We start from the raw sequence: 27,494 nt of genomic DNA, 5'->3' as shown, positions 1-27,494 counted from the left end.
TTGCAAAAAAATACTGAGAATATATCTCTATTTTTATATTCATATTAGGCCGTTATAGCATAAACATTTATGTTTAATACATTTCATGTTGAATCAAATAAATGATTTCTTTCTAAAGTTACTATTTGTAAGTTTTACTTGATACTTTCTCATTTAAAACAATAATAGTTTTAAATAATCTTTTGTGCGTATTTTCACAGCCAAATTTAGCTTGCGATTAATTCGGTTAATTAATCGCCGCACAATTTAATCAATTTGATTAAAAATTTTACATTGACTGACAGCCCTACTATTAACAAGATGCATATCAGCATGCATATTACTAGCATACTAGCTGTTTATTATTGTTTATAAACCACACATTATGTCATTCATATCTTATTTTGCATGAGTACCCGATCAATACAATAAAGTACTATCAATAAACATCAGATTAGGAGTTTGAGGGAAAAAAAAAACTCCTTTACGTTTATAGTGAATATGTGTTCCCTAATCTAAAAGTGTTTACCAATATTATTTTTATCTTTGGAAGCTGTATTAAAAATTATTTTTGCAAAATATAAAGCATTACCATAATATGTTTGCATTTGATAATTAATATCTGCTATTATTGTAGGTATAAAATGAATAGTGCTTCTAAGTTTTAATTTATTTAACAGTTTTTGGCTACAAATGAAGAATTCCCATGACTTATAATTTGCGTAATCGTTTACTCATATTTCAGAGTTGGCAGTTATTATGACACAAATAAAATTCAGAAGCTGAAAAATTAACAATGAACGCTTGTTTCTGTTATTCAAATGGATTAGCATGACTGAATAAACTCTACCTAACATGATATCTAACATAAAGAAAACTGTTGGAGTCATTCGTAGCATTCGTTTACTATAAGCTCTGATGGTCAACATCTAATCATTACTGTAATGCAGCACTGAAATCAAAAATCAATAACTTCCATCTAGTTACTTTCCACCAACTGAGGTATCTTTGATAATTCCAGGGTTCCCACTGAACCTCTTGTTCTTCTGTAGAAATGATGGCATTTCTGGCATACTGTAACAGTAGAAGACATTTCAGAGAAAATAAGCCAAATTCAAGCTGGCATCACATCTCAGTGCGGATGATTCATGTCTGCTACTCACCTCAAACACCACTGTAAATCTTATTTAGCTCTTGTCTGGGCACTCAGTAAAGGATCTAATATAATTCTAATAATCACCATATCTTTAATAAGCTTTTAAAAGTAAACTTTGCACTTCTGTGACAGGGGGATACAAGAATATATTATAGCACTTTCCATTACCAAAACCCAACTGGGATATGAAGTGCATAAACTATAGAGATGTTGTGCATTGTTCTTTTTGTTTACTTGGCAAAGCTTTTGTTAGCAAGGACTGTGCAGTGATATTAAAAAAAGATAAAAAATAGCTGGATTTATTCAAAGCTTAGAGTTGGTTTTGTGTTTGTCTCCCATAAATAAGACTGCTGTGGGATCTGTTCATCACTAGAGGAACAAAATATCTTTTCACATCTCTCAGAAAATGCACACTTCAAATAAGTGCATCGAGTGAGCCTCAGCAAGCATCTTTTATAATCAACTTAATAATCCATTCATCCATCCACTTTCCAAACCTGTACAGAGTCATGGGGATGCTTATAATTTATAAATATTATAAATTTAAAATGAATTGCAATTACTTTAAATCAACTAATGTGACTGTGATTTTTTATTTAATTTTTTTTATTTTTTTATTTTTTGTGAGTGTGTGTAGTCAATTGCCCTCAAGTTCACACAAAAGTCCTAGCAGAGAATAAACAGGGTTTATAGTAATTTATTACTTTGACATTTATTTCTACTAGCGTTTGACAGTCACAAAGTATCACAATACATTTCTCTTTATTTTTGATAAACAATATATTAGGGCTGTCAAATGATTAATCACGATTAATCACATCCAAAATAAAAGTTTTGTTTACATAATATATGTGTGTATACTGTGTATATTTATTATGTATATATAAATACACACACATGCATGTATATATTTAAGAAGAATATGTTATGTTTATATATTAAATATATTTATATATAATATAAAATATAAGAATATAAATATATAATGTATATACATGTAAATATTTTCTAAATATATAATTTATGTGTGTGTATTTATATATACATAATAAATATACCCTGTACACATACATATATTATGTAAACAAAACTTTTATTTTGGATGTGATTAATCGTGATTAATCATTTGACAGCCCTACAATATATCAATTGTTGAAAAATGTGCTTGTGCTATCTTTCTTCTCTGTGGTATTTTGTCTAATCCGAGGACATTCATACTTTTTTTAGTCTGGCTTAGGTGTCCAAATACGTTTTTGGGGGCTGGTGTATTCATCATGGGCCAAACTGAATTTTCCATATCATTCTGAAGTTTCTGATGCAGTTATTGAAATTTATTAATTCATTTTAAGAGTATGGTGACACATACTTCCCAGCTATCCATCAAGCAACCACAAATATCCCCAGCACATTTCCAATCAGACATTCAGAAATTGCTGTTAAAAACTTAAGTATACTTAAAATAAATAAATAAATAAATAATAATAATAAAACAATAATAATATATGTGTATATATATATATATATATATATATATATATATATATATATATATATATATATATATATATATATATATATATATATATATATTTCAGTCATTCTTCTTTAAAATTTCACATTTAATTCAAAGTTGCTTGATGTTTTCTTTTGATCTTTTTTTCATTTTTTTTCAGTGTCACAATTTGAAAAAAAAAATTATCCCTGTAACAATGTTTTCCTGATTTTTTATGAATCTTATAATGCATTTTATGAGCTCATGAATTATACACAATTATAATACTTGTCTATTTATTTTTACACTTATGTAAAATTATGAAATTATGATGCATTAACACATGACAAACAAACCTTCAAACATTCTACTCTATTTATGAAATTATGTAATGCATTACATCATGCATCATGAACACCTTTAAAATACATTATTCGTAGTGACTTTAAGTAAATTGTTACCAAATATTCTAATAATGTACATAATTTAAAATCTCACATAAAATATGAGTTAGAATTAAGGATGAGTTATTTTGATAGTTCATAAACTGTAATTATTCAGAGCATTTGTCAATTAATTATTACATTGAGTGTTTTAAGGTAAATATTTACCAATATGCCCACATAAGGTTAAAATATACCCATGATAATCAACTGAATTATATTAAGTGATATATTTTGTGTGTCTGTACAGGTTGATGCTGATGATGTCCTCACTAAAGAAGAACAAATCAATCTTCTGTTCAACGAAAAACGAAAATGTGAACGAGTCATCAAGTCCAAACATAAAATCACTGGTAAGTCAAAAATGTCCTATTATTAAAAAATAAAAATGAACAAAATTTAGAGTTACATCTCTCCGGGACGGCAAAACATAGATATCTGCTGTCACTGAGCACTATTTTAGAGTGCAGTTATACCCTCACTCTCAGGTCAGTTTTAGCATTGCTGAACTGACAGATTTGATAAACGCAGCAGTCGATACATGTGTCTGAAGGGACTGATCTGGGGTCAGGCCTCCAGGCCTCAGGCCTCACGCCGAGACACATGCAGTTGGGACAGTGCTAAAATGAACTGGCATTGATTAAACTGTATCTCTGAGCAACACTTCATCAGACAGAGCCAAAGCCAACAGAATTCATTAGTTTCTAATAGTTTCTATTCTCGTTATTTAAAGATGTTTACCAAGATAGGCAGCTTGTCTGTCAGCGTCCTGCTTTAAAAAACACACACACACACACACACACAAACACACACACACACACACACAACACAGCACGCACACACACACACACACACACACACCACACACACACACAGATATACCCCAGCGACTTAAGAATGCTTTTGTGCTCCAGGGACACACATGTCAGCAAGATTTTCACAACAAAAGGTGCATTAGATGATATATATAAATAATTTTAATAAGTTTAATAACATTTTAAAGTGTGCAAATGCACTTTAATAACGAAGAACGACAACAAACTTTGTTTTGAAATATTCCGGGGCCTTAAAATGACATGACGTGCATTAAAGGGGAATTTTTCTTTAAAAAAGAAAGTGCTTTGCTTTGTGCAGTTTCATGATTCTTTCCTTCTTGTTCACTTCCCTACAAAGTCAAACAGCTTATTTAGTGGTGATATTACACATCATAATAATAAACTATTTATCTAACAAAATTGCTCTAAAAAATTTTTTTAACATTATGTATGCTTTTGCTAAAACGTTTTAATGACATGAAAAAATGCCACTGAGACTTCTTTGAACCACTGTTGAGTTTGTTTGAACACTTTATAATAAACTTTTCATTAATAAATCATTAATAAACATAATGTTCGACGATCATTAGTTAATATTCAAATAAACTACAAATATGAGATTTGTGCTTGTAAATGTTTTTACTAAACTGATTATTACATAATGATTAACAAATCATTAATTAATGTAAATTGCATGTTTTAATAATCTTTGTATTAACCGCGTAATTCATAAAATATTTGCCCTTTGAAAATAGAAATCTTATGGAAACAAAATTTAATTCTTAACATTTCAGTTTAATGTATATGTAAATAGCAACAACTGTGAAAATATGCTTTTATGCTTTGTAAATGTTTACTAATGAAACTCAATGAAAATAATGAATAACAGATCATTAGTTCATGTACCTGTCGAATTAAAATGCTTTAAAATGTTATTAAAATTCAAGAATTCATGATCATACAGTTTTTTAAAATCTACAAATTGATTTTAAAACAGATGTATTAACAGCTTATTTATTGAAAGTGCATTTGCACACTTTAAAAATGTTATTAAACCGGTTGTTCAAAACTTATTAAAATGATTTATATATCATCTAAAGCACCCTTTTGTGGTAAAAATCTTGCTGACATGTGTGACCCCTGGAGCACAAAAGCAGTCTCAAGTCTCTGGGGTAAGATTTTGTAGCAATCAGCCAAAAATACACTGTATGGGTCAAAATTATAGAATTTTGTTTTTATGCCAAGATCATTAGGATATTAAGTAAAAGATCATGTTCCATGAAGATAGTTTAGTAAATTTCCTACCAAAATATATACAAAACTTAATTTTTGATGAGTAATATGCATTGCTAAGAACTTCATTGGACAAGGAGCTGCTTTGTTCCGTAAAGTGCCACTGAGATGATTTTCTCAATATTTAGATTTTTTTACACCCTCAGAATTCCAGATTTTCAAATAGTGTATCTCGACCAAAGTATCGGACTCCTAACATACGCATACCTGCAATGAAAAGATTATTTATTCAGCTTTTCTTTATGAATGATTTATAAATCCAAATTTTTAAAAATTGACACTTATGACTGGTTTTGTGCTCCAGGGTCACAAACCTTACAAATCAAATATCAAAACAAATCAAAATATGATTCATTATCTCATAACCAGAGTCTGTAAGTTGACATATTTGCATTTTTCTATTACTTTACAAATCATTTATTAATTATTTGTTCATGCTTTTGCAGTCCCCAAAAAGTCAAATCTATTCATAGTTTACTGTTAATTATTTAGTACCTTTATAGGAATTGTATTTTTTTACAACAATTTGAGTAGAGCATGATTAGTTAAGAGCATTTATATTCTTTCTTCTTTATATAATGTTCATAAGTTCATTAGTGAACATCTACAAACATATTATACAAGGTTGATATATATATAATAATATATATAATAATATATATATATATATATATATATATATAGTATATATATATATATAAATATATATATATATATAAATGATGTTAAAAGTGATTCGAGTGATGATAAACAAATAATTGAATCAAAGGGTTTTGTGTGTCGTATCCCTGCTTAATGAGCCTAATGTCGTGATGTCTAAAAGATATGTGGCATTGCAACATCAGAAAAGAGCTGCTAAATGTAGCCACAAGTGTCCCTGGGAAAAATAGCATAGCGCGGTTGTGTGAAATCCCTTTTGGGGTGATTTGCCACGCTAAACAGAGATCTGGGAATAGAGTGTGTGAAAAGCTTTCATTTTTATGGTAACCTCAGTTTCCTTTCACTGTGGTGCCCCGTCTCAAACACATTTTAAATAACCGTTTTGGCGGCCTATTGTCAAAGCCAGACTGCTGTATTATTGTCTTCTCATCACAGGCTTATTTTACTTGTGTTAAGTCACTTCTGTCTCGCAGCATGAAACAGTTAAGGATGTTTATGTCCGAACTGGAGCGAATGCTGAGGAATCTGGATGTCAGACTCTCAATATTCGGTTCTCACACAATGGGAATATGTGTTTGAGTTTTCGATTCAAGCCGTAATGAAACATGACATAAGCTGCAGCGCATTAGTCACACAGAAAGAGCACATTTCCAAGACATTTGCAAGACATCCTGTGCTTAAAATAATTATGCGTGTTTAAGGATTTCGAATTCAAATTAGAGTATCGCCTTCTGCATTTCATGTTTTTCATATTTATATAAAATGGTTTAACATATGCTTACGATTTCAGTTTTTTTTTTTCTTTTTTCATAAGTAGTAATGTATTTTGCCAGACAGTGACTACTAGTATTTTATTTTTAGTAGGCTTTTGTGTTTGTCCTAGACAGATTAAATTATTGCGAGCAGATGGTATGAGGACATGCTGCAGACTGCAGGTCTTTCTTTTTCCCATCGCATTTCAGCTTGAAGAGACATTTATATAAAAAATGATAATAATAATAATAATAATAATATAAAAATGACAAATAAATCACTAGTTTACTAATGAATCATGTTTACTGTTTTCAGTTTAATTTCTTAACATTATTTAATAAAACCTACAGCATTTATTATTCTTAGTTTATGTTAAGATTAGCATTTATTAATACATTTTTAAGATCAAAAGTTGTATCTGTTAACGTTAGTTAACGCACAGAGAACTGACATGAACATGAGCATTTTCAGTAACTAACCTTAAAAAAGATTAATCAATGCTTTTAGTTAATGAGTGTTACTAATAATTATTTCAAAGTGTTACCAAAACTGTTTTTAAAAAAAAAAAGTTATTCAAAAATCTTTTCTATAAAAACATTTGGTCAACACTTTTTTAAGGTCCATTTCTCACTATTAACTATCACTACAACATTTGCATCAATATAAATTTGCTGCTTATTAATAGTTAGTAAGGTAGATGTTAAGCTTAGGTATGGTGTAGTATTAAGGGATCTTGAATATGGTCATGCAAATTAAAGCATTAATATGTGTTTTATAAGTACTAATAAACAGCCAATATGCTAATAAACAACTTGTTAATAATGAGAATTGATCCTTAGAATAAAGTGTCACCGAACATTTTGGTAACACATTTCATTTTCAGCTGGATATTGCTTATTTTTGTGTGTAATCTCTCTTTCAAACTCTTAAGTTACTCAAAAAACTAATAATTACTAGTTACTAATTACATGCTCAACTGTGTAATTAGATTACTTTCTCTAAAAAGTTTTGCATTACTTATGACCGGTTACGTTCTAAATCCAATATCAACTTTGACAATAGAAGGATTGACATGAAACTGCTCTTGTAATGCTTTCAAATAAATAATAGAAATTGCATAAATAATTAATTGAACTGACCAGAGTATTTAATTGGTGAAAGTTACTTAAAAACAAACATTAACATTAGATTTTGATTATATTTTGATGTTAAATCCATTATTGTTTTATATACAAATATAGTCTGTACATTATTTAATGCAATTACATCAGAAGTAACTGATTAAACTACAGAATAATAAAAAGTTATACCTTACTTTACTGTTTCAAGGGAAAAGTAATTCAATTACTGGAATGCATTGCACTCAACACTGCTACTTATCCAGTATTCACGGCTGATTCGAAAATCATGGAAATTCATTAGTTAAAAATGTGAGAACCTGGTCTAAATTCACACATATATTAGTAGCTGGTTTATTTCAGTGAAAAAGAAATGGAAGTGAAGATTGATTTGGCCATGACTGTGTTTATGCAGTAACGGCAGTCCAGCTCAGTGCTGAGTTGTTCTCAACAGAACTTAGTCTTGAGTTAATCCAGCAGCAGAGGGTTATGATGAGGGCTTTATGAGACAGTAGATTCTCCTATATCTCCTATTAGCAGCCACAGGTCTCAATGCAGCTGGACGCTGATGTTGAGCAGAGATCTGGCACTCAAATGACGTCTCATTCAGACGCAGTCAATGTTAGCTCGTCTGAGCTCTGTCACACCTAATGCCTCCCGACGTCTCTTTCGTGTCACTGCCAAGATGGACAGCTGTGCTTTTAAACTCATTTCCAAAGTCTCATTTACTTTGGTTTGCAGATTCGATCAGAAATATGAAATGATGAATAACAGACAGGAATAACTATAATAAACAGTGGGGTCCAGAAGTCTGAGACCACTAGCGTATATTGCGTTTTTAAAGTTGGGGCTTGGAAAATCAAGCGTTTGCGATTTTGCTTAATTTCTTAAATAGCTCTTGTTATTCTAAAATATTCTGTTTATGTCCATTAGATTTTGAATCCCAGTTTTTAACATGGTCCAAATGCCATTAGAGATTATAAAATAGTATACTTGAGGACAGAATCTACTGAAGTGACTGAACATCTCAGAGGTGTGCATGACTGAAGGAGTAAAATAGTTTATGATCATTTTATTATAGGATCAAGTTTTGTTTGGAATACATGTAATGCAGTTGTAAACAAATATGTGAATCAGGTTGCAAATTTAGGGTTCATGTAAACAAAACTTGTTGAATCTGAAATCTTTTAATAAATTAATGTGTATTTTTTTATTATTTTTTTTATTTGAAACATATTTTCTTACAAAAATCCTTTTGTTTATCCTGGATGTTCAATAACTGCATTCAGACCCATTGTTCAGAGAATGTAGAAACAAATCCACATTCCTGTAAGTTTCATGCAGTAAAGTAATAGTATATGTCAAAATTTAAATCATGTATATATATATATATATATATATATATATATATATATATATATATATATTATTATTATATTATTATTATTATTATTATTATTTATTAAAACAAAGAGATAAAACATGATAAAAGAAAGACAACAAAAGGAAAAAAAGGAAACACCCCAAATTCAAAAATAGACCTATAAAGAAACATAGTATATATAGTGCTATATATAGTCCTTTCAATACATGTGAGATATTCTATATATATGTACAGTTAGCAACATATAATGTCTATAGATACAGAATATGCAAATTTCTTATGACATTGTAGATTCAGTTAGAGAATACAAAAGAAGGAAGCAGAAGAGTAGTTAAGAATGAATGAATAAATAAATGTGAATGAAAAAGAAAAGAAAATAGACAATATGTTTAATGTAATTTATGTATTTATAAAGTTCAGTTGTAAATAGTAAATCAGTCCCTCCAGGATTTCGTGGAACTTTTTTCAGATTTTTGCGGCCTAAAATGTTTTGCAGTGAAAATATACCACATATAACATTCTTCTAACACTGTTATGACTTTTCTGACTTTGAGAAACATTGTAGGACTCCAGACTAACATTTGAGGACACCAGTGCCATTAAGTTCTACAGAAGGTGGCACCAGCACCTGACAATAAAGCACTCACCCTAATCGCACATGTACTCAATCTCGGAGATGTCTATTTGATGTCTGCATTTACATATGCAAGATGTATTTTTAAGAGTGCTTGCTCATCTGCAATACATCTCTAAGATGTTACCTGTCAGATGTCAAATATAAGAATGCATGTAAAACTGCTTCTGAAACGTTTATCAGAGTATGCAGCAGATGTTTCCCAGATCTTTAGCAGACGTCTTACAGATGTATTTGTGCTGTCTAGGGTAGTTGAGGTGGTGATTTGTTATATAAGAACAATGTTTTTCCTGGTTTCCACATCAGTGGCGTTTATATTCTGATACCTGTAGCTTTAACAGAATTCTGTGCTGAATTTGAATGCTTCTCACAAGATTTAACAGAGATGTTGATTCTGTGGCGACTGGTAAATGGTTATTGTTGTGGTTGTTATTGTTACCATTGCCATCTTCAGAATACTACAAATACATACAAAAATCATCCTAAAATAAAAAGGAAAATTATGTTTTTCAAATCAGTTCCAAGTAATGTTATTTGTGCAGGATCTTGGGCGAGATTTCCTGTGATCTGGTCTTTGCTCTCGGCCCTGTGTTGGATGGGTGAGTCAGATCTGACCGGTTTACCTGATGACTCTGCTCTTTCTGGTGGCTGTTTTTCTGACCCCTTTTGGGAAGGATGCACATGTCTTTCTGATCATAGAACTTCTATTGAAAATTAGGCTAAGCATGTAACCTCTGAGACAGAGCGTGCCTGGCGTCTTTTTTGCTGTTTTCTGAAGTGCTGAGACCAGATGTGTGACTGCTAATGGTTGCAGTGCATTTTGTATTTGGGTCAATTGTCACACTTTTCACTTTTTTGTATCTGGATCGATAAATTTGTTTTAAAAAATGAAAGAATGAAGTAGCAAGCAGCAATTGTCAGAGTTAAGATGCTTTATGATGTTTAAAACGATACAATGCATTATTTAACAATTTAAGAATTAAAGGCATCTGGGTAAACTTGGTCAAACCCATATTTTGTTTTAAAGACCCTGTTATAGCCATCCAAATAATAAAGTTCAACATTTTGATAAATATTGACCTAGTGATTCCAGAGAATTATATGACACTTGTTTTGTTGAGGTTGAGTGAAAAAACCTGAAACTGGATAGCAAAAGTAATTTGTGTTGTTGTGTTGTTGTTGTTTTAATAATTGCACATATAAAATAAAGAATTTCAGCGCACCTGGCGCATGGTCTGAAATTTATTATACAAAGTTATTGAGTAGGATTAGGGATGTAGTATATGGTCATGCAGAATAAGTGTATGTGCTTTATAAGTAACAATAAATGGGCAATATGGTAATAATAGGCATGATAATAAGGAACTAGTTAATAGTGAGAATTGGTCCCTATACTAAAGTGTTACCCATTTTCCTCCTAAGGTCTTTTAAAGCATGGTCATATCATTGTGTGAATTTTATCATCTCAACAGTGTTATAAATTCTGGTAGCATCTGGGATTGTACCAGCGTTTAGCATGGAGAACAGATGAATTGAATTTCCCTTCCCATTTTTTCTCAGATGATGCACTAAGCACTCGTCACTGTCACCGCCATCGCAGCAATGCTCAGTGTTCTCTTGATTTTGTGAGGAATTGCCGAAGACGTTTCTGGCCCAAGTACAATAAATGCATGTCATAGCACATTAAGGAGATTTCCTACAGGAGTAGCAGAAAAACAACAAGTCTATTTTTCAAGAGTTCGTCGCAATTCATGTGGCATTCTCCACTAACCTTCGAGACACAAGGATTGATTCAGCAGTGGCTTTGCCTCGCCCCTGACCATGTCTTTGTGAGACCACCCTTGACGTTTTATGTGCAATTCATGTGGCATTCTCCACTAACCTTCGAGCCAACTATTATTAGACCATCGCATCGTCGTGCGTATCTGAGATAGTTTGCTCAGCAAATAGTTAGCTGAGTCGGTTTATCTATTCTAGTCCAGGCTGGAGGTGGCAGAGCCCAACCTCAAGTCAAGGCCTTGCCTCAGAGCTCGCTGCACTGCACAGCTCTTATTTGTTATTATTGAACATTTGTGCTTCGGTTAAGACCAAGTCTCCATGGCAGGGCATGAACAAGGTTCTCATTGAGAGAGACACTGAGGTTTCAGCATGGGTCGCACAGTGCAGGGATGTGGCTTCCACAAGCCCTGAGACTCTCTGGCCTGTGTGTGAAAATAGCCTGACGCTCAAACTTTGCGGTTGGTGGTTGTAAAATAACACCACCAGATTGCTATAAAAGCTTTCATATATCAAAACGCCGGCACAATTCGGGCCAGGCCCGAATCTCATGCGAGAAGGGATCTCGAGAAGACAAATATTATTTAGAAACCCCAAATGACATCATCAATAGCCACAGCCTCATCAGATACGATGATAGCTTCCTCGTAACCTTGGATTTTGGGAAATTATATATGTGATATTTCTGTGTGGAGTTTTATCTGAAACCACTGGGCTATTGGAGGCGGTCTGCGGCTTAATGCTCTATGTATAAGACAAAAACTTTGACTTTTGGCTATTGTTATTTTGGAAATGTGAAACACACAAGGCACACTGCCTCCATGACAAGCGTCCTGCAAAACTGGCCTGTTGTCTGAAACTCTCCTTTAATTACATTCGCAAAAAAATGACAAGCTGGTCTCCAGGCATATGAAATGAGCTCCATCATATGCTTTGATTTTCCCTCTGAAAGTCTTTAATTACAGGCATAGGAAAATAATGAATCTGCAGTAAAGCCATACGCCGAGATTTATCCTTAACTAGTTATTTGTGGCAAGTTGGGGGCAGCTGGTTTCAATAACAGCGACGGAAAGCCAGAAAAACATAAAAAAAAAAAAAAACACATAAATATAAAAAAAAAATACACAAAGCCAGAAATACTAGCGTTGCCAAGAAAATGTGGAAAAAAACAAAAAGGCATTTCTCTGTGGGGAGAGAGGACCCAAGAGTGAGATAATTTTTCAACCAAATTTTACTTAGTATAAATATCTAGTTCTGTTATGAAACTCTAGATGGCGCAGGCTGTAAGGTCCTTAAAGGGATAGTTCACCAAAAACAGATTTGTACTTTTTTTTTTTTTCAAAGAGTTTAAACCATGCTGCGAATCACACATAGCTAGCGTTTATGCAGTTCTCATTGCTTGTCAGAGCAGTGGCTGTACATATGTCTTGGTAGTAGATCTGCTTGTTTTGAGGGCTATATTATATTTGGGGATATATGAATGTCTATTGATGCAGCAGCTGGATATATGCATGTCTATTGATGCAGCAGCATGTTTTATATACATACTAGAGCAGCAGGTATGTATATTGGCTTGTTTGTTTTTTTGTTTTTTGTTTGTTTTTTTTTTCATTTATTTTCTTCTCTCTCCTGCTTTTGATGGGGGGTAATTTCATGTATGCTGTTGTGAGCACCAGCATCTTGTCTGTGTATGTATTGGCAAAGTCTCTGTACTTACTATAATAGCACTAATATTCTATTCCTCCACATCCAGATAAATTACAATTGTCACATCCATCACTGCTGTCATGATAGAACTATCTAGTTCAGTCATTAAACTCTAGATAGTGCAGGGTGATAGGGTGATCCTTTACATTCTCTAGAACCTACTAGCTGTCATTTACTACATGGCACAATATAATTGGTCTCTGTTGCATCTGCAGCCAATGAGTATGATGCACAACAGCTAAATGGTTTGGTTTGGTGTTTGCTATAAGCAAGTCTTGCAGCACACTATCAGGTAGGTGCTTTACATGCTATATGCTATATGCTTCCTGCTGAGCTGTTTTCTGCATCAGAATCCCTCCACCTCCCCCAGCTCCACCTGTCTAGATGTGCTATGGATGACTTCATCTAAGTTACTTGTGCAGCAGCAGTATGTATTAAATGCTAACAAAAATGTGTCTGTGTATGAATCGCCTGTAGCAAGTCTCTGTATTATCTAGAACAGTCTTGAAACTCTAGATTGCACAGACTGGTAAGTCTTTTACATGTAATCTGATAGCTATCACATAATTTACTACATGGCATGAGCTCATTTGTTGCATCTAGGGTTGCAAAGGGGAAGATTCTAGTACATTTCTGGAAAATTTGTAGAAACTTTAGGAAAAAATTGAACGTTTTTTGGAAACTTTCAGAAAGTATCCAGAAATTTTACTGGATATTTTCTGCCTGTTTATATCCATAGTTGCATCTGCAGCCAGTTAGATTACTACTGAACAGTTAAATGGTCTGATTCTTGTGTTTTCTGTATCAGAATCCCTCCACCTCCCCCAGCTCCACCTGTCTAGATGTGCTACACGGTTATTAAATCTATTACATGCTCACAGGAGCATGTCTGTGGATGTATTGGCGGTAGCAAGTCTCAAAACTTGCTCTGCAACAGCAATAATCAGCTGCAGCAGTAGCATGCATAACAAATCTATTCTGCCAAGATCAAATGCACCCCCGCAAATAATATTGGCATACCCATTACCATGCTGAGCTATTCGGAAACTTGTCATAAAAGAAATAACTGTAAGAGAATGGAGCCAAGTGAGAATCAAAACAGGTGATAAGTCCAGAGACAGCAAACTTTTGACATCAGACAGGTCGATAATCAGGCAGGGCAGAGTGGTTGAAAGGCAGGGTGGTGAGGAAACTTTTAGGGACCTGAAGCAGGACTTTGTCGATGACAGACAGGGATCGTAAATATAAGCAGCCATCCATACAGCAAATCCAGGGGTCAGAGCCTGTGGGGCACTCCAAAGGCTGGGATAAACAAGCTGGCAGAATCCCACTGGCCTAACTGGAGTTTGACTGCTAGAACACAAACAGCAACAGGTCACAATAACTGGACAGAGGCAAGACAACTAAAAAGCAAAAGAGTACGGGCAAGGGACACAAAGGATGCAACACAAAATGTTGTGGCCCACTAAAACCATCAGAAAATCAATTATGAGTAGGAAATCACACCAGGTGTACAAAGGTAACGGTTGCACTTTAGGAACAAGCAGGTGCAACACTTGGTTAATCCCTATGCATCATTCATTTTCCATTCATTCTCTTTTCTATCATGACTCGAAATCCATGTAACATGGATGTTCAACCACAATAGTATTTGTTGGTTCACTAAACAATCCAGGAACCATACACTGGTTATATGGAAGTGACTTTCCAGGTCAGACTGGAGTATGAAGCTCTAACAAACAGAAGTACATGGTTACCACTCAAGGAGACAAACAGAAGGATGTCAAGTTGAAAAATGCAAGGTGGAAAACAGTGTGCGTGCATCGTGACTTGGTGATTGGATCATTGAAAATGCATTCCTTTATAACACAGGTGGAAACTAGAGAAAAAATCGGGAGATGTCACAAGGGAACCAGAATGTTTTGACTGGAGTGTCTTTGAAAGTCGAACACAAACACCCTTCCTTTTTCTAATGTTATCCATGTAACATGTTGTGCACGATCAATAGTATTTGGTTTAATGTCCAGACGTGAAAAGTAGTTGTCAGGTCACTAAGATTGAAAAGTGTCATATCAACTATTGTCCTTGCATTAGAAATGCATAAATTTGTATCTTTTGCATACCACCAGGGAAATAGAGCCTGAAATCGGAGACTACACAAAATGGGCTTTTTTGAAGCTGTGTCTTTAGAAGTCAACACAAAACCCTTTTGTTTGTGTTTGTGCACAATTCAAAAATGTCCATACAAATATGTCCTTTTCAGCATAAAATTGTTATTACTGTAACAACTTTACTTTTTAACCCAGGTTTTGTTCTTGTACTGGAACACTTTTCATGATCAAGTTAAATTTCAATGATTTTTTATTTTTGAATTATTTTCCTGTTTCACATCAGATTACTGAAACAAAATCGGTTACGAATGCTATTTCATGTTGGCTTTCAACTACAATAGAAACATGCATGTAAAGGGCAAACAAGATAACAGTGCTTTGAAAGCTATGCATTGGTTACAGTGATTGACAATTTCTGTTCTGTCTGAATATATCGAGCAGATAGACCAGCAGAGATTGTAGCACTGTCACTCAGCTAAATGTGTCCCAGTGCCAGAGAGAACCTTCCTGTCAACTACACTGTATCTTCTGGACGTCTGTCCACAGATTGTGGAGGAGGGTATTCGCCTGTTTGTGCTGGAGTGGTTGGGTGGTGCAGGTCCTGGAGTGGTAGAGTTTGCGCTATCTAAATGTCAATCCTGCTTTGTGTTTATAGAGGGTTACTGCATGCCGGAGTGGGATGGCATTGTTTTGCTGGCCCAAGGGACTGCCTGGAAGCATGGTGTCCACTGCCTTGCCCGGAGTACATATATGACTTCAACCCACAAAGGTGAGCTTGCATCCAGTGACCTGTGGCTAACAGGTACATGTCTAATGCACATGGCGCTCCTCCCTTGACAATACTGGACAACCTCCAGGATGCACATATTTGGAAGCCGCCACCTCCAAAATCTGTGCTTTTTTCCTCAGTTTCTATCATTGTTTTTGTGCTCCAAATTCTTGTCCTCGTCTTTCAGACAAACATTTTGGAATACTTCCATACATTTTTACATGCTTGACTTGTATTCATAACAAAAACAGGGTGTGTTTTTTCATAAAGCAGGATGTATTGTGGACCCTGGACAGTGAATTGAGCACTAGCAGTGCTGTTCCTGACTTCATTACATTTACATTTATTCATTTAGCAGATGCCAAAGTGACATGTAACCATGAGCAAATAATCCCAGGGAGAAAACATACAAACCAATCCAGGCGCGCATTGGAAATGCATGCTTGAGGCAACATTTCTGCAACACGTTTTGCTGCAGATTAAAATTGAAATGTCCAGTGGGTGGTGCTAAAATGCGCATTCAATACGTGACCGTGGCCACGTATTTACTGCATTGGCATGTATTCTGCTATGCAACCCTGCTATTTTAAATCCTTATATCCACATTTTGAGCTGTTTTTGTCGTATCGTCATTTAAACAGGGTTCAAAGTGCTTGACCTCGCAAGTGCCACGCTGTATCACGGTGAGCTACAGACGAAACATACTGCATTAGAAAACGCATATATATAAGAAGCTGTATATGTGATGCTAACTTTCAAAAAACATGATAAATTTTCAAATCTCACAGCATGTTAAAATTGTTTTAAAGGTCATAAATTAATATTGTGCAAGGAATTGTGTGAAATTAGGCTTTCTTATTCGAAATTCTGTCTCTGTAAATCATACTTTGAGTAAAAAGAAATAAAAGTGGTTGGAGTTTTACTGCCTCCAGTGCTCACTTCAACTGAAAACTGCAACAGTTTGTACGTTTAGGTACGTTTTTGAGTTTTGTAGAAATGTAGGTAAAGGCACATATTTCCAATGAGCCTGGGTAGATACAAACAGTGCTACTGTAGCTTTACAAATTGTAACTGAGTAGGGTGGTGCTATTCTACAGCAGTAATCAGTGTTGGAAGAAACACATTACACATATAATGGATGTTATGCAATCAGACAGCTATCTGGAAAGATACAATAGAGCTGTTTGTGTAGTTTTATTCATTCACTCATTTATTTCCTGAGAACCTATTTCCTATTTTCTTTGTTTTCAAAGAGTCATTTCCAAAATCTGATATAATGAGTCAATTTGAGAACATTTGTGTTACAACACTCATATTCATCACTTTGATATTTTCATAATTTGAGTTTAAGATATGGGGGACCTATTTAGGGACCTATTCTCATTATAGCATAATACACCTAATAAAATCATCTAATTTTGCTGCTTATTATCAGTTAGTAAACTAGTTGTTAAGTTTAGGTATAGAGTGGATTAAGGGATCTAAGATTGGTCATGCAGATAAGGCATTAATATGTGCTTTACAAGTATATGCTAGTAATATGCATGCTAATAAGTGTCTAGTTTAATAGTGAGAATTGATCCTTATATACGGTAGGTCCTTAATTAAAGTTTTACCGAATATCCTAGAAGGCTGAAAAACTCATACTTTTTGATGCAAAAAAGCACCTAACACATTACTTTCCATAAAAAAGGTATATTTTCTAAAGTTTACATTTATATGTTTTAGGTTATATTTTGTTAATTCTTGAATTAACGCAATAATGTAACACTTTGTTGCAAAAGGTGAGGTTCTCTAACAGTAGTAACAATAGATTTTGAGCAAATTTGAATGATGATTCAAACTGCTTTCCAAACAACAAGCTTTCTTATTAAACAGTGTTTGCAGTAGAGCTTTAGAGATCCATTAATTACAATAGAGACCTACACATGAAAACACTAATTGGACATCTTACTCAAGTCTGTCCTCAAGGCTGTTTAATAATTTAATAATTAATTGTATTCCTTTTATCAATAATTCAGTCCATATATTGTAGCACAGTTTTGATGCTAGTAGTGGCAAACATTGATAATTTTCATACACTGTGGCTCTATGCTGTCCAGTCTGATTGAGAAATCAATACACGAATGTCCTAAAATAAAGGCACGGTTGCTTTGTTAGAGTATGTGTTGTGCTGTATCCACAGGACGTGCGTACCGGCGCTGTGACATCAATGGGACCTGGGAGCTGGCGTCAAATAACAACAAAACCTGGGCTAATTACAGAGTGTGCCAAATTCCTCACCCATTATGACCCGGACCAAGAGAGGGTAAGACCTTCCACCTTACAGTTGCTGTTATCAGCTGAGTTCACCCACAAGAATTTTGAATATGTAAATTCGATTTAAAGTACCATCACCCAAAACTAAATATTCTGATCGTTTGCTGATTAATTCAGAATATGCCTCATGTTGTATTCCTCATGGTGTCCGTCTGCTATAAGTGTTTTCTTGCACATTTTGACTGAACTGGTTTTGTATCTGATTCACTAAGGAATTATGTAGGCAACTTGACCTAGACAAATTACATTGAAGCAAACAAACATATAAATGGATGCAATGTATAGACATATACCTGGACAATGACTAAAATGGTGTGTGTTTGAAATATAATTTCTCTGCAACACTGGGCTACAGTTACTTGTGTTGCTTCACTCAATAAACAGTAGCTGTGCTAATATTACTGCAGTGACAAATAATATACATTATTTAATCCACAGAGACTCTTTTAAAAGTACAACATAATTAAACATTAAATGCTTAAACTGTTTTTTTTTTCTCCATTTACTCAAAATTATAGAACTTGAATAAACTGGAATCTAGGAAATTTACTTGAATTTAGACTGTTAATAGCTGTTTATATAAATTTAGGTACTCTTTTACTCAACATAAAATCAAGACAAACAAACTGAGTACCAAAATGTTACTTTAATAGATTCTGTATGTTTGTTTTTTTCTCTCATGCAGTACAGTTAAACTTACAGTAAACTTTTAGCTGAACTTAGTAATGTTTTCAGTTATTCAGCTCAGTTATACTCCTTTACTAGTTTCTGGTATATTCAACGTAGATTTTGCGTAAACTGAGAAAAAAGACAGTTATTAATTAACAATAAATAAAAAAAAAATAATAAACTATTGTACAAACCCGATTCCAAAAAAGTTGGGACACTGTACAAATTGTTAGTAAAAAAGGAATGGAATAATTTACAAATCTCATAAACTTATATTTTATTCACAATAGAATATAGATAACATATCAAATGTTGAAAGTGAGACATTTTGAAATGTCATGCCAAATATTGGCTCATTTTGGATTTCATGAGAGCTACACATTCCAAAAAAGTTGGGACAGGTAGCAATAAGAGGCCGGAAAAGTTAAATGTACTAATAAGGAACAGCAAGAGGACCAATCTGTAACTTATTAGGTCAATTGGCAACATGATTGGGTATAAAAAGAGCCTCTCAGAGTGGCAGTGTCTCTCAAAAGTCAAGATGGGCAGAGGATCACCAATTCCCCCAATGCTGCGGCGAAAAATAGTGGAGCAATATCAGAAAGGAGTTTCTCAGAGAAAAATTGCAAAGAGTTTGAAGTTGTCACTATCTGTGCGTAAGGGTCAAAGCCGGAAAACCATACTGGATGCCCGTGATCTTCGGGCTCTTAGACGGCACTGCATCACATACAGGAATGATACTGTAATGGAAATCAACAACATGGGCTCAGGAATACTTCCAGAAAACATTATCGGTGAACACAATCCACCGTGCCATTTGCCGTGCCAGCTAAAACCCTATAGGTCAAAAAAGAAGCCATATCTAAACATGATCCAGAAGCGCAGGCATTTTCTCTGGGCCAAGGCTAGTTTAAAATGGACTGTGTCAAAGTGGAAAACTGTTCTGTGGTCAAACTAATCAAATTTGAAGTTCTTTTTGGATGACTGGGACGCCATGTCATCCGGACTAAAAAGGACAAGGACAACCCAAGTTGTTATCAGCGCTCAGTTCAGAAGCCTGCATCTCTGATGGTATGGGGTTTGCATGAGTGCGTGTGGCATGAATGGCAGCTTACACATCTGGAAAGGCACCATCAATGCTGAAAGGTATATCCAAGTTCTAGAACAACATATGCTTCCCATCCAGACGTCGTCTCTTTCAGGGAAGACCTTGCATTTTCCAACATGACAATGCCAGACCACATTACTGCATCAATTACAACATCATGGCTGCATAGAAGAAGGATGCGGGTTCTGAAATGGCCAGCCTGCAGTCCAGATCTTTCACACCCATAGAAAACCATTTGGCGCATCATAAAGAGGAAGATGCAAACAAAGAAGACCTAAGCACGGGTTGAGCAAACTAGAAGCCTGTATTAGACAAGAATGGGACAACATTCCTGTTCCTAAACTTGAGCAACTTGTCTCCTCAGTCCCCAGACGTCTGCAGACTGTTATAACAAGAAGAGGGGATGCCACACAGTGGTAAACATGGCCTTGTCCCAACTTTTTTGAGATGTGTTGATGCCATGAAATTTAAAATCAACTTATTTTTCTCTTAAAATGATAAATGTTCTCAGTTTAAACATTTAATATGTCATCTACGTTGTATTCTGAATAAAATATTGAAATTTGAAACTTCCACATCATTGCATTCTGTTTTTATTCACAATTTGTACAGTGTCCCAACTTTTTTGGAATCTGGTTTCTGTCAATGCAGCAAAAAATGAGTCATAGTCACAACATAAGTGGATGAAGTAAACTTGAACATTACATATACTGTACATGGATTTAACGCAATAAAATGAAGTTGACAAAACGTTCAGCAATTGTTGCTTTAGCTCATTTTCTATTAAGCACATTGAACAAGCAGCAAATATATTTTTTAATGTATAACCTACTGCTTCATTTAGTAATAACTGCACAATGCAAATTGTGCCGGATTATTTTTGTGAATAAGAAACTATGCTAAATTAGCATAATTTACATAGAAAAGTGTGTGTGTGCAGAGAAGAATGTCAGTGACCTTCATTTAAAAACTGAGACGCAGTGCATTTTCAGCATTGTGCACGCAGGTGTTCTGTGAATATGATGCAGGTATTTCTGTTGAAAAAGAGTCAAAACTGATTAATAAATTCCCCCCGCCATTAGGTGTTTTTTCAATGTTTGATTTAGTCCTTACTCCAAAGCTGTCGTGTCTTGAGAAGAACTGCAGGTCTTGGAACAACATGAGAACACTTTCTTTCATATTCCTATTAAAAGTCAAACCACATTATGAACACAATTTATTAATCATCAATGTTAACACTGAAGTTTTTTGTTTTGTTTAGTGTTTGTTTAGATTTTGTGTTTTCTCATCTCTGTGTCGACGGGCCCAAAAGGCTGAGCTGTGGGCTGAACTGAAATAATTTATCATTTTAGATGAAGAAAATGCACATCAGCTAAAGCCTCAGTGAAAAACTATTTCACTTTCACAGGACTGAACTGAAATTTAATCAATGGCAATCAACATAATCAATGTAGTTTCGCACCAGAAACTTGTAATAGAAAAACATCTGGATTAACTGTGTAGATACTCTCTGTAGCTGCCTGGGTTTATGTTCTGTTAGTATAGCAGCAAATCTGAACAGGTTTTTTAAGCCCATCAGTGTGCTGTGATTGTGGGTGTGTTATGGTGTCCAATCTTTTCAAACACCATCAGCTAATGAATCTAATGATTCCTCTAGGGCTTCAGACGTTGTGGCCACCTGGACCCGTTCCTGTTGCATTATTATGCAGAATCCTATGGGTTTACGTTTCTAGACGTTTTCTATTATGGAAACGTGTTTTAAATATGAGAAAACACGGAATAAACATTACCCCATTACACCAAACCGGTTAAGGCTGCAATGGTGGCTATAACATTGTTTTTTTGCAGAAGCTGCATCGGAAGTTGCTTTACGTATGTTTACACAAACCATTCAGACTCAGACGGTGGCATGAATGCATTGACACAGCTCCTAAATTTACATGATATTACTCTAAATATAAAACCTAAAACCAACCATTAGGTGGGCGCCGCCTGCGTGGAGTAATGTAAGAGGAGCCATTCAATTCAACCGATTCATTCAAATGGCCTTATTCATTCAGGCAAAAAACATCACCTTGCTCATATGATTTTCGCTAAATTGTATCGCATTTTATAAAGGTAAGACAAAACAAACCCCATACCAGAGGGCATTTTGTGCCATTTTTTGACGCAATTAAATTTTGAAACTATATAAATATGGTGTGTGTTGTGTGGTGTGTGTGTGTGTGATGTGTGTGTTGTGGTTGTGTGTGTGTGTGTGTTGGTGTGTGTGGAGTGGTGTGTGCTGTGTGGGGGTGCTATTGTATTTGAGTCACGGGCCTTCTCTCTTGTTGTATTATTTTCATTTTGCTCTCACACTTAATTTTTAGTGATTAATGACTGATTTTACTGTGAATAAGCGCTGACATATCTACCACAGGATAATAAACTGCTTAAATGACTGCCTATTTTATGGTCAATACCGCACTCATCTTTGCGTGTCCACAATTTGAACATGAATAGATCACAAGAGTAAGCAGTAGGTTTCTCTGTATTATGATGAATTTTGCCTGATGAACGTGGGATCATTAAGGTAAGGACTTTGCTCAAATTCAGTTGCTGCCCTTTACTGGTCGCTGCATGCTCTCACAGCTGTCTCATATCTCAGTTGTGTGGTAGTCGCAGTCATTATCAGGCAGCGTCCGCCGCAAGCTTGTCCCCTTTTTTGCAATCATTAGTTTCGGGAGCATTAATTTATTCCTATTTATGACAATTCTGAGCACAAAAGGCTTGTCCAGATTAGCTTTTCCCAAGTCCCCTTGGGTGCTCTCCGACACAGAAACATATTTGTTCAACGACGTTTTGTCAAATCGCATAGTTCCACACGGCAGCGGGCATTATGGTCAATTTCAAGTTTTTTATTTGCCACTTTTTTGGTAAGATACTTTGCCTTTGATTCTGGAACACACACGGCTGCGGAGCAGTGGTAGGAATCTATATTTTGAGGTGTCATGCCTTTTTTTGCTTCCACAAGTCCACCAAAAAGCCACTTCTCAGCAGTTATAATGAGAAAATTTCATCCGATGCAAATGAAAACGCTTTTTGGAGTGCAGCAGCGACTTCAACAGGCACTAACCACTAGCCGCTGGGTTTGGGCGCATCGCATCTCATTCAGCTAAAATGTTATAACAGCTGACAAATCTTGTGTTGTCTATCAGCTCCAGATTGGCTCCCTCCTCTTAATGCACTACCACTGATCCAGCTCGCTCAGTTAAGTGCGGGTCGAGCGGTCACAAATGTGAACTTGCTCGGCTGCCCTACAGCCTGAAGTAATCGCAGTTGAAAGTGTGGCGCTCACCGCTCAGCTTTTTGTCCCGAGTCTCTGAACTTATCCAGACAAACAGTTTTGCAAGAGGTCACCGGCTGTCAGGCTTGCTCTCCAAATAAAACCCCCAGGTTTTGCCACTTCTGGCAGAAAAAGCCGCCAAAGGCAAGGACACGATTGGATAGGTAATTCCTTCAGCAGCTCTGCTTTTTGTTTTACACACCAAAAAGATGCGACAGGCTGTGAGCTTTTGAGTTTAAGCCACAAACAGAAAATTAGACACTGCTGGCATGTGTTTTCATGCTGGTGTATAGTAATAGCAGTAAACATAAAGAAGAAACTGGGATTGTTTTCAGACAAGGTCATTAGAATATACTGTAAGTGAAGATGAAGAATATTCGATTTTAAAAGGTTTCTCTTAAAAAAAAAAAAACAAGAAGGGACTTATATAATAATAATTTTAAAAACAACATGCTAGGTGTACTGATTTAAGCTAACTGCGACCTTGTCATAGCACTTGGCATCTCATTGCTCGGTTGTTGATTTTGATTGCTTCTATTGTCCTAAGTTGTTACGGCCACCTTTGGATAAAAGTGTCTGTTAATGACGTAAATGTGTATGCAAATTGCCAGCTATTTCTTGCTTATTGGATGGTTTTTTTTATGGTTTTTTTTCAATGGTCAGTCCTCTAATACATGTTCAATATAATGATTTGTTGATACTATGATTGTACTGGTATAATATAGAGCACATTCTTAGATTCTTGCTTGAACCCCACGACCTCCAAACTGTTTTCCGTTCTGTTAATTTGGTCGCGTAGTGTTGTTACTTCACGTTAGTATTTCGTCTGATTTCTTCCAGGATGGTTTGTAAAGACTGTTACCTGATATACACGGCTGGGGTAATCTATCGCTCTGCCGAGCACTATATGGTGGCAACAGTCATCCTTAGGAATCCTTTACGTGTTAAGAATAAAAAACCTCGCCGACGTAGTGTGTCACAGGAAAGAATTGACGAAGGCCCTTCACAATCGGACGGACTTTTTAGAAAGCAAGGGCACTTTTCACCTCGCCTCTGGGGGTTGTGCTGAAAGTGGTAGTGCTTGGACAAAAATGGCACATGTCAAAGCAAGGCATCTAGGCATAACCTAGTTCCTGCCATTGTCTTTTGACTTGATGTTGTATTTATTTCGGTAGTTCCGTCTCTTCGAGTCATAAGAGTTCGTGATAGAACTGCCCCAGAGTGCACAGCTTGTATCAGTATCCATCGTCTCCTGCTGAACAGCAGATCTATTTTGACGGACATTTTCAGTGATTGATAGACCAGTAAAGTGTATTCCAGAAGTAGTACGGTTTTTGTCAATTTGTAAAAACAGAATGAAATCAGACTTATTAGGGGTCAATTGGCAACAGAATTGGGTATAAAAACGAGTCCTCTCAGAGTGGCAGTGTCTCTCAAAAGTCAAGATGGGCAGAGGATCACCAATTCCCCGAATGCTGCGGCGAAAAATAGGGGAGCAATATCAGAAAGGAGTTTCTCAGAGAAAAATTGCAAAGAGTTTGAAGTTGACTATCTGTGCGTAAGGGTCAAAGCCGGAAAACCATACTGGATGCCCGTGATCTTCGGGCTCTTAGACGGCACTGCATCACATACAGGAATGATACTGTAATGGAAATCACAACATGGGCTCAGGAATACTTCCAGAAAACATTATCGGTGAACACAATCCACCGTGCCATTTGCCGTTGCCAGCTAAAACCCTATAGGTCAAAAAAGAAGCCATATCTAAACATGATCCAGAAGCGCAGGCATTTTCTCTGGGCCAAGGCTAGTTTAAAATGGACTGTGTCAAAGTGGAAAACTGTTCTGTGGTCAAACTAATCAAATTTGAAAGTTCTTTTTGGATGACTGGGACGCCATGTCATCCGGACTAAAGAGGACAAGGACAACCCAAGTTGTTATCAGCGCTCAGTCCAGAAGCCGGCATCTCTGATGGTATGGGGTTGCATGAGTGCGTGTGGCATGGGCAGCTTACACATCTGGAAAGGCACAATCAATGCTGAAAGGTGTTGGAAAATGAAAGGTCTTCCATATGCTCCCAAATCCAGACGTCGTCTCTTTCAGGGAAGACCTTGCATTTTCCAACATGACAATGCCAGACCACATACTGCATCAATTACAACATTATGGCTGCGTAGAAGAAGGATCCGGGTTCTGAAATGGCCAGCCTGCAGTCCAGATCTTTCACCCATAGAAAACATTTGGCGCATCATAAAGAGGAAGATGCAACAAAGAAGACCAAAGACAGTTGAGCAACTAGAAGCCTGTATTAGACAAGAATGGGACAACATTCCTGTTCCTAAACTTGAGCAACTTATCTCCTCAGTCCCCAGACGTTTGCAGACTGTTATAACAAGAAGAGGGGGATGCCACACAGTGGTAAAACATGGCCTTGTCCCAACTTTTTATGAGATGTGTTTGATGCCATGAAATTTAAAATCAACTTATTTTTCTCTTAAAATGATAAATGTTCTCAGTTTAAACATTTAATATGTCATCTACGTTGTATTCTGAATAAAATATTGAAATTTGAAACTTCCACATCATTGCATTCTGTTTTTATTCACAATTTGTACAGTGTCCCAACTTTTTTGGAATCTGGTTTCTGTCAATGCAGCAAAAATGAGTCATAGTCACAACATAAGTGGATGAAGTAAACTTGAACATTACATATACTGTACATGGATTTAACGCAATAAAATGAAGTTGACAAAACGTTCAGCAATTGTTGCTTTAGCTCATTTTCTATTAAGCACATTGAACAAGCAGCAAATATATTTTTTAATGTATAACCTACTGCTTCATTTAGTAATAACTGCACAATGCAAATTGTGCCGGATTATTTTTGTGAATAAGAAACTATGCTAAATTAGCATAATTTACATAGAAAAGTGTGTGTGTGCAGAGAAGAATGTCAGTGACTTCATTTAAAAACTGAGACGCAGTGCATTTTCAGCATTGTGCACGCAGGTGTTCTGTGAATATGATGCAGGTATTTCTGTTGAAAAAGAGTCAAAACTGATTAATAAATTCCCCCATTAGTGTTTCAATTTTGATTTAGTCCTTACTCAAAGCTGTCGTGTCTTGAGAAGACATGCAGTCTTGGAACAACATGAGAACACTTTCTTTCATATTCCTATAAAACTCAAACCACATTATGAACACAATTTATTAGTCATCAATGTTAACACTGAAGTTTTTTGTTTGTTTAGTTTTGTTTAGATTTGTTTCTCTCATCTCTGTGTCGACGGGCAAAAGGCTGAGCTGTGGGCTGAACTGAACTATTTATCATTTAGATGAAGAATGCACATCAGCTAAAGCCTCAGTGAAAAACTATTTCACTTCACAGGACTGAACTGAATTTAATCAATGGAATCAACATAATCAATGTAGTTCACCAGAAACTTGTAATAGAAAACATCTGGATTACTGTGTAGATACTCTCTATAGCTGCCTGGGTTTATGTTCTGTATATAGCAGCAAATCTGACAGGTTTTAAGCCCATCAGTGTGCTGTGATGTGTGTGTTATGGTGTCTCTTCAACACCATCAGCTAATGAATCAGTGTGATTCTCTAGGGCTTCAGACGTTGTGGCCACTGACACGTTCCTGTTGCATTATTATGCAGAATCCTATGGATTACGTTCTAGACGTTCTATTATGGAAACGTGTTAAATGAGAAAAACACTGAATAAACATTACATTACACAAACCTTTAAGGTTGCAATGTGGCTATAACATTGTTTTCAGAAGCTGCATCTGAAGTTGCTTTACGTATGTTTACACAAACCATTCAGACTCAGAGGTGGCATGAATGCATTTACACAGCTAAATTTAAATGATACTCTAAATATAAAACTAAAACCACCAGTAGGTGGCGGCAGTAATGAGTGAGCCATTCATTCAACCGATTCATTCAAATGGCTGATTCATTCAGGAAAAACA

General features: G+C 35.4%; 1 protein-coding gene across 1 annotated transcript in view; it reads left to right on the top strand.

Moving 5' to 3' along the window:
- Window positions 1–27,494, top strand: part of pth1r (parathyroid hormone 1 receptor) — a 79,743-nt gene that overhangs the window by 36,859 nt on the left and 15,390 nt on the right. Inside the window, 7 exon segments of the mRNA XM_042717742.1 lie at window positions 3,321–3,423; window positions 15,977–16,011; window positions 16,013–16,054; window positions 16,056–16,082; window positions 16,084–16,090; window positions 18,276–18,351; window positions 18,353–18,398. Of these exon segments, the coding sequence (XP_042573676.1) occupies window positions 3,321–3,423; window positions 15,977–16,011; window positions 16,013–16,054; window positions 16,056–16,082; window positions 16,084–16,090; window positions 18,276–18,351; window positions 18,353–18,398 (336 nt within the window).

Source organism: Cyprinus carpio, chromosome B2 (genome assembly GCF_018340385.1).
Source record: "Cyprinus carpio isolate SPL01 chromosome B2, ASM1834038v1, whole genome shotgun sequence".
NCBI lineage: Eukaryota > Metazoa > Chordata > Actinopteri > Cypriniformes > Cyprinidae > Cyprinus > Cyprinus carpio.
This window is presented reverse-complemented; position numbering and strand designations above follow the sequence as displayed.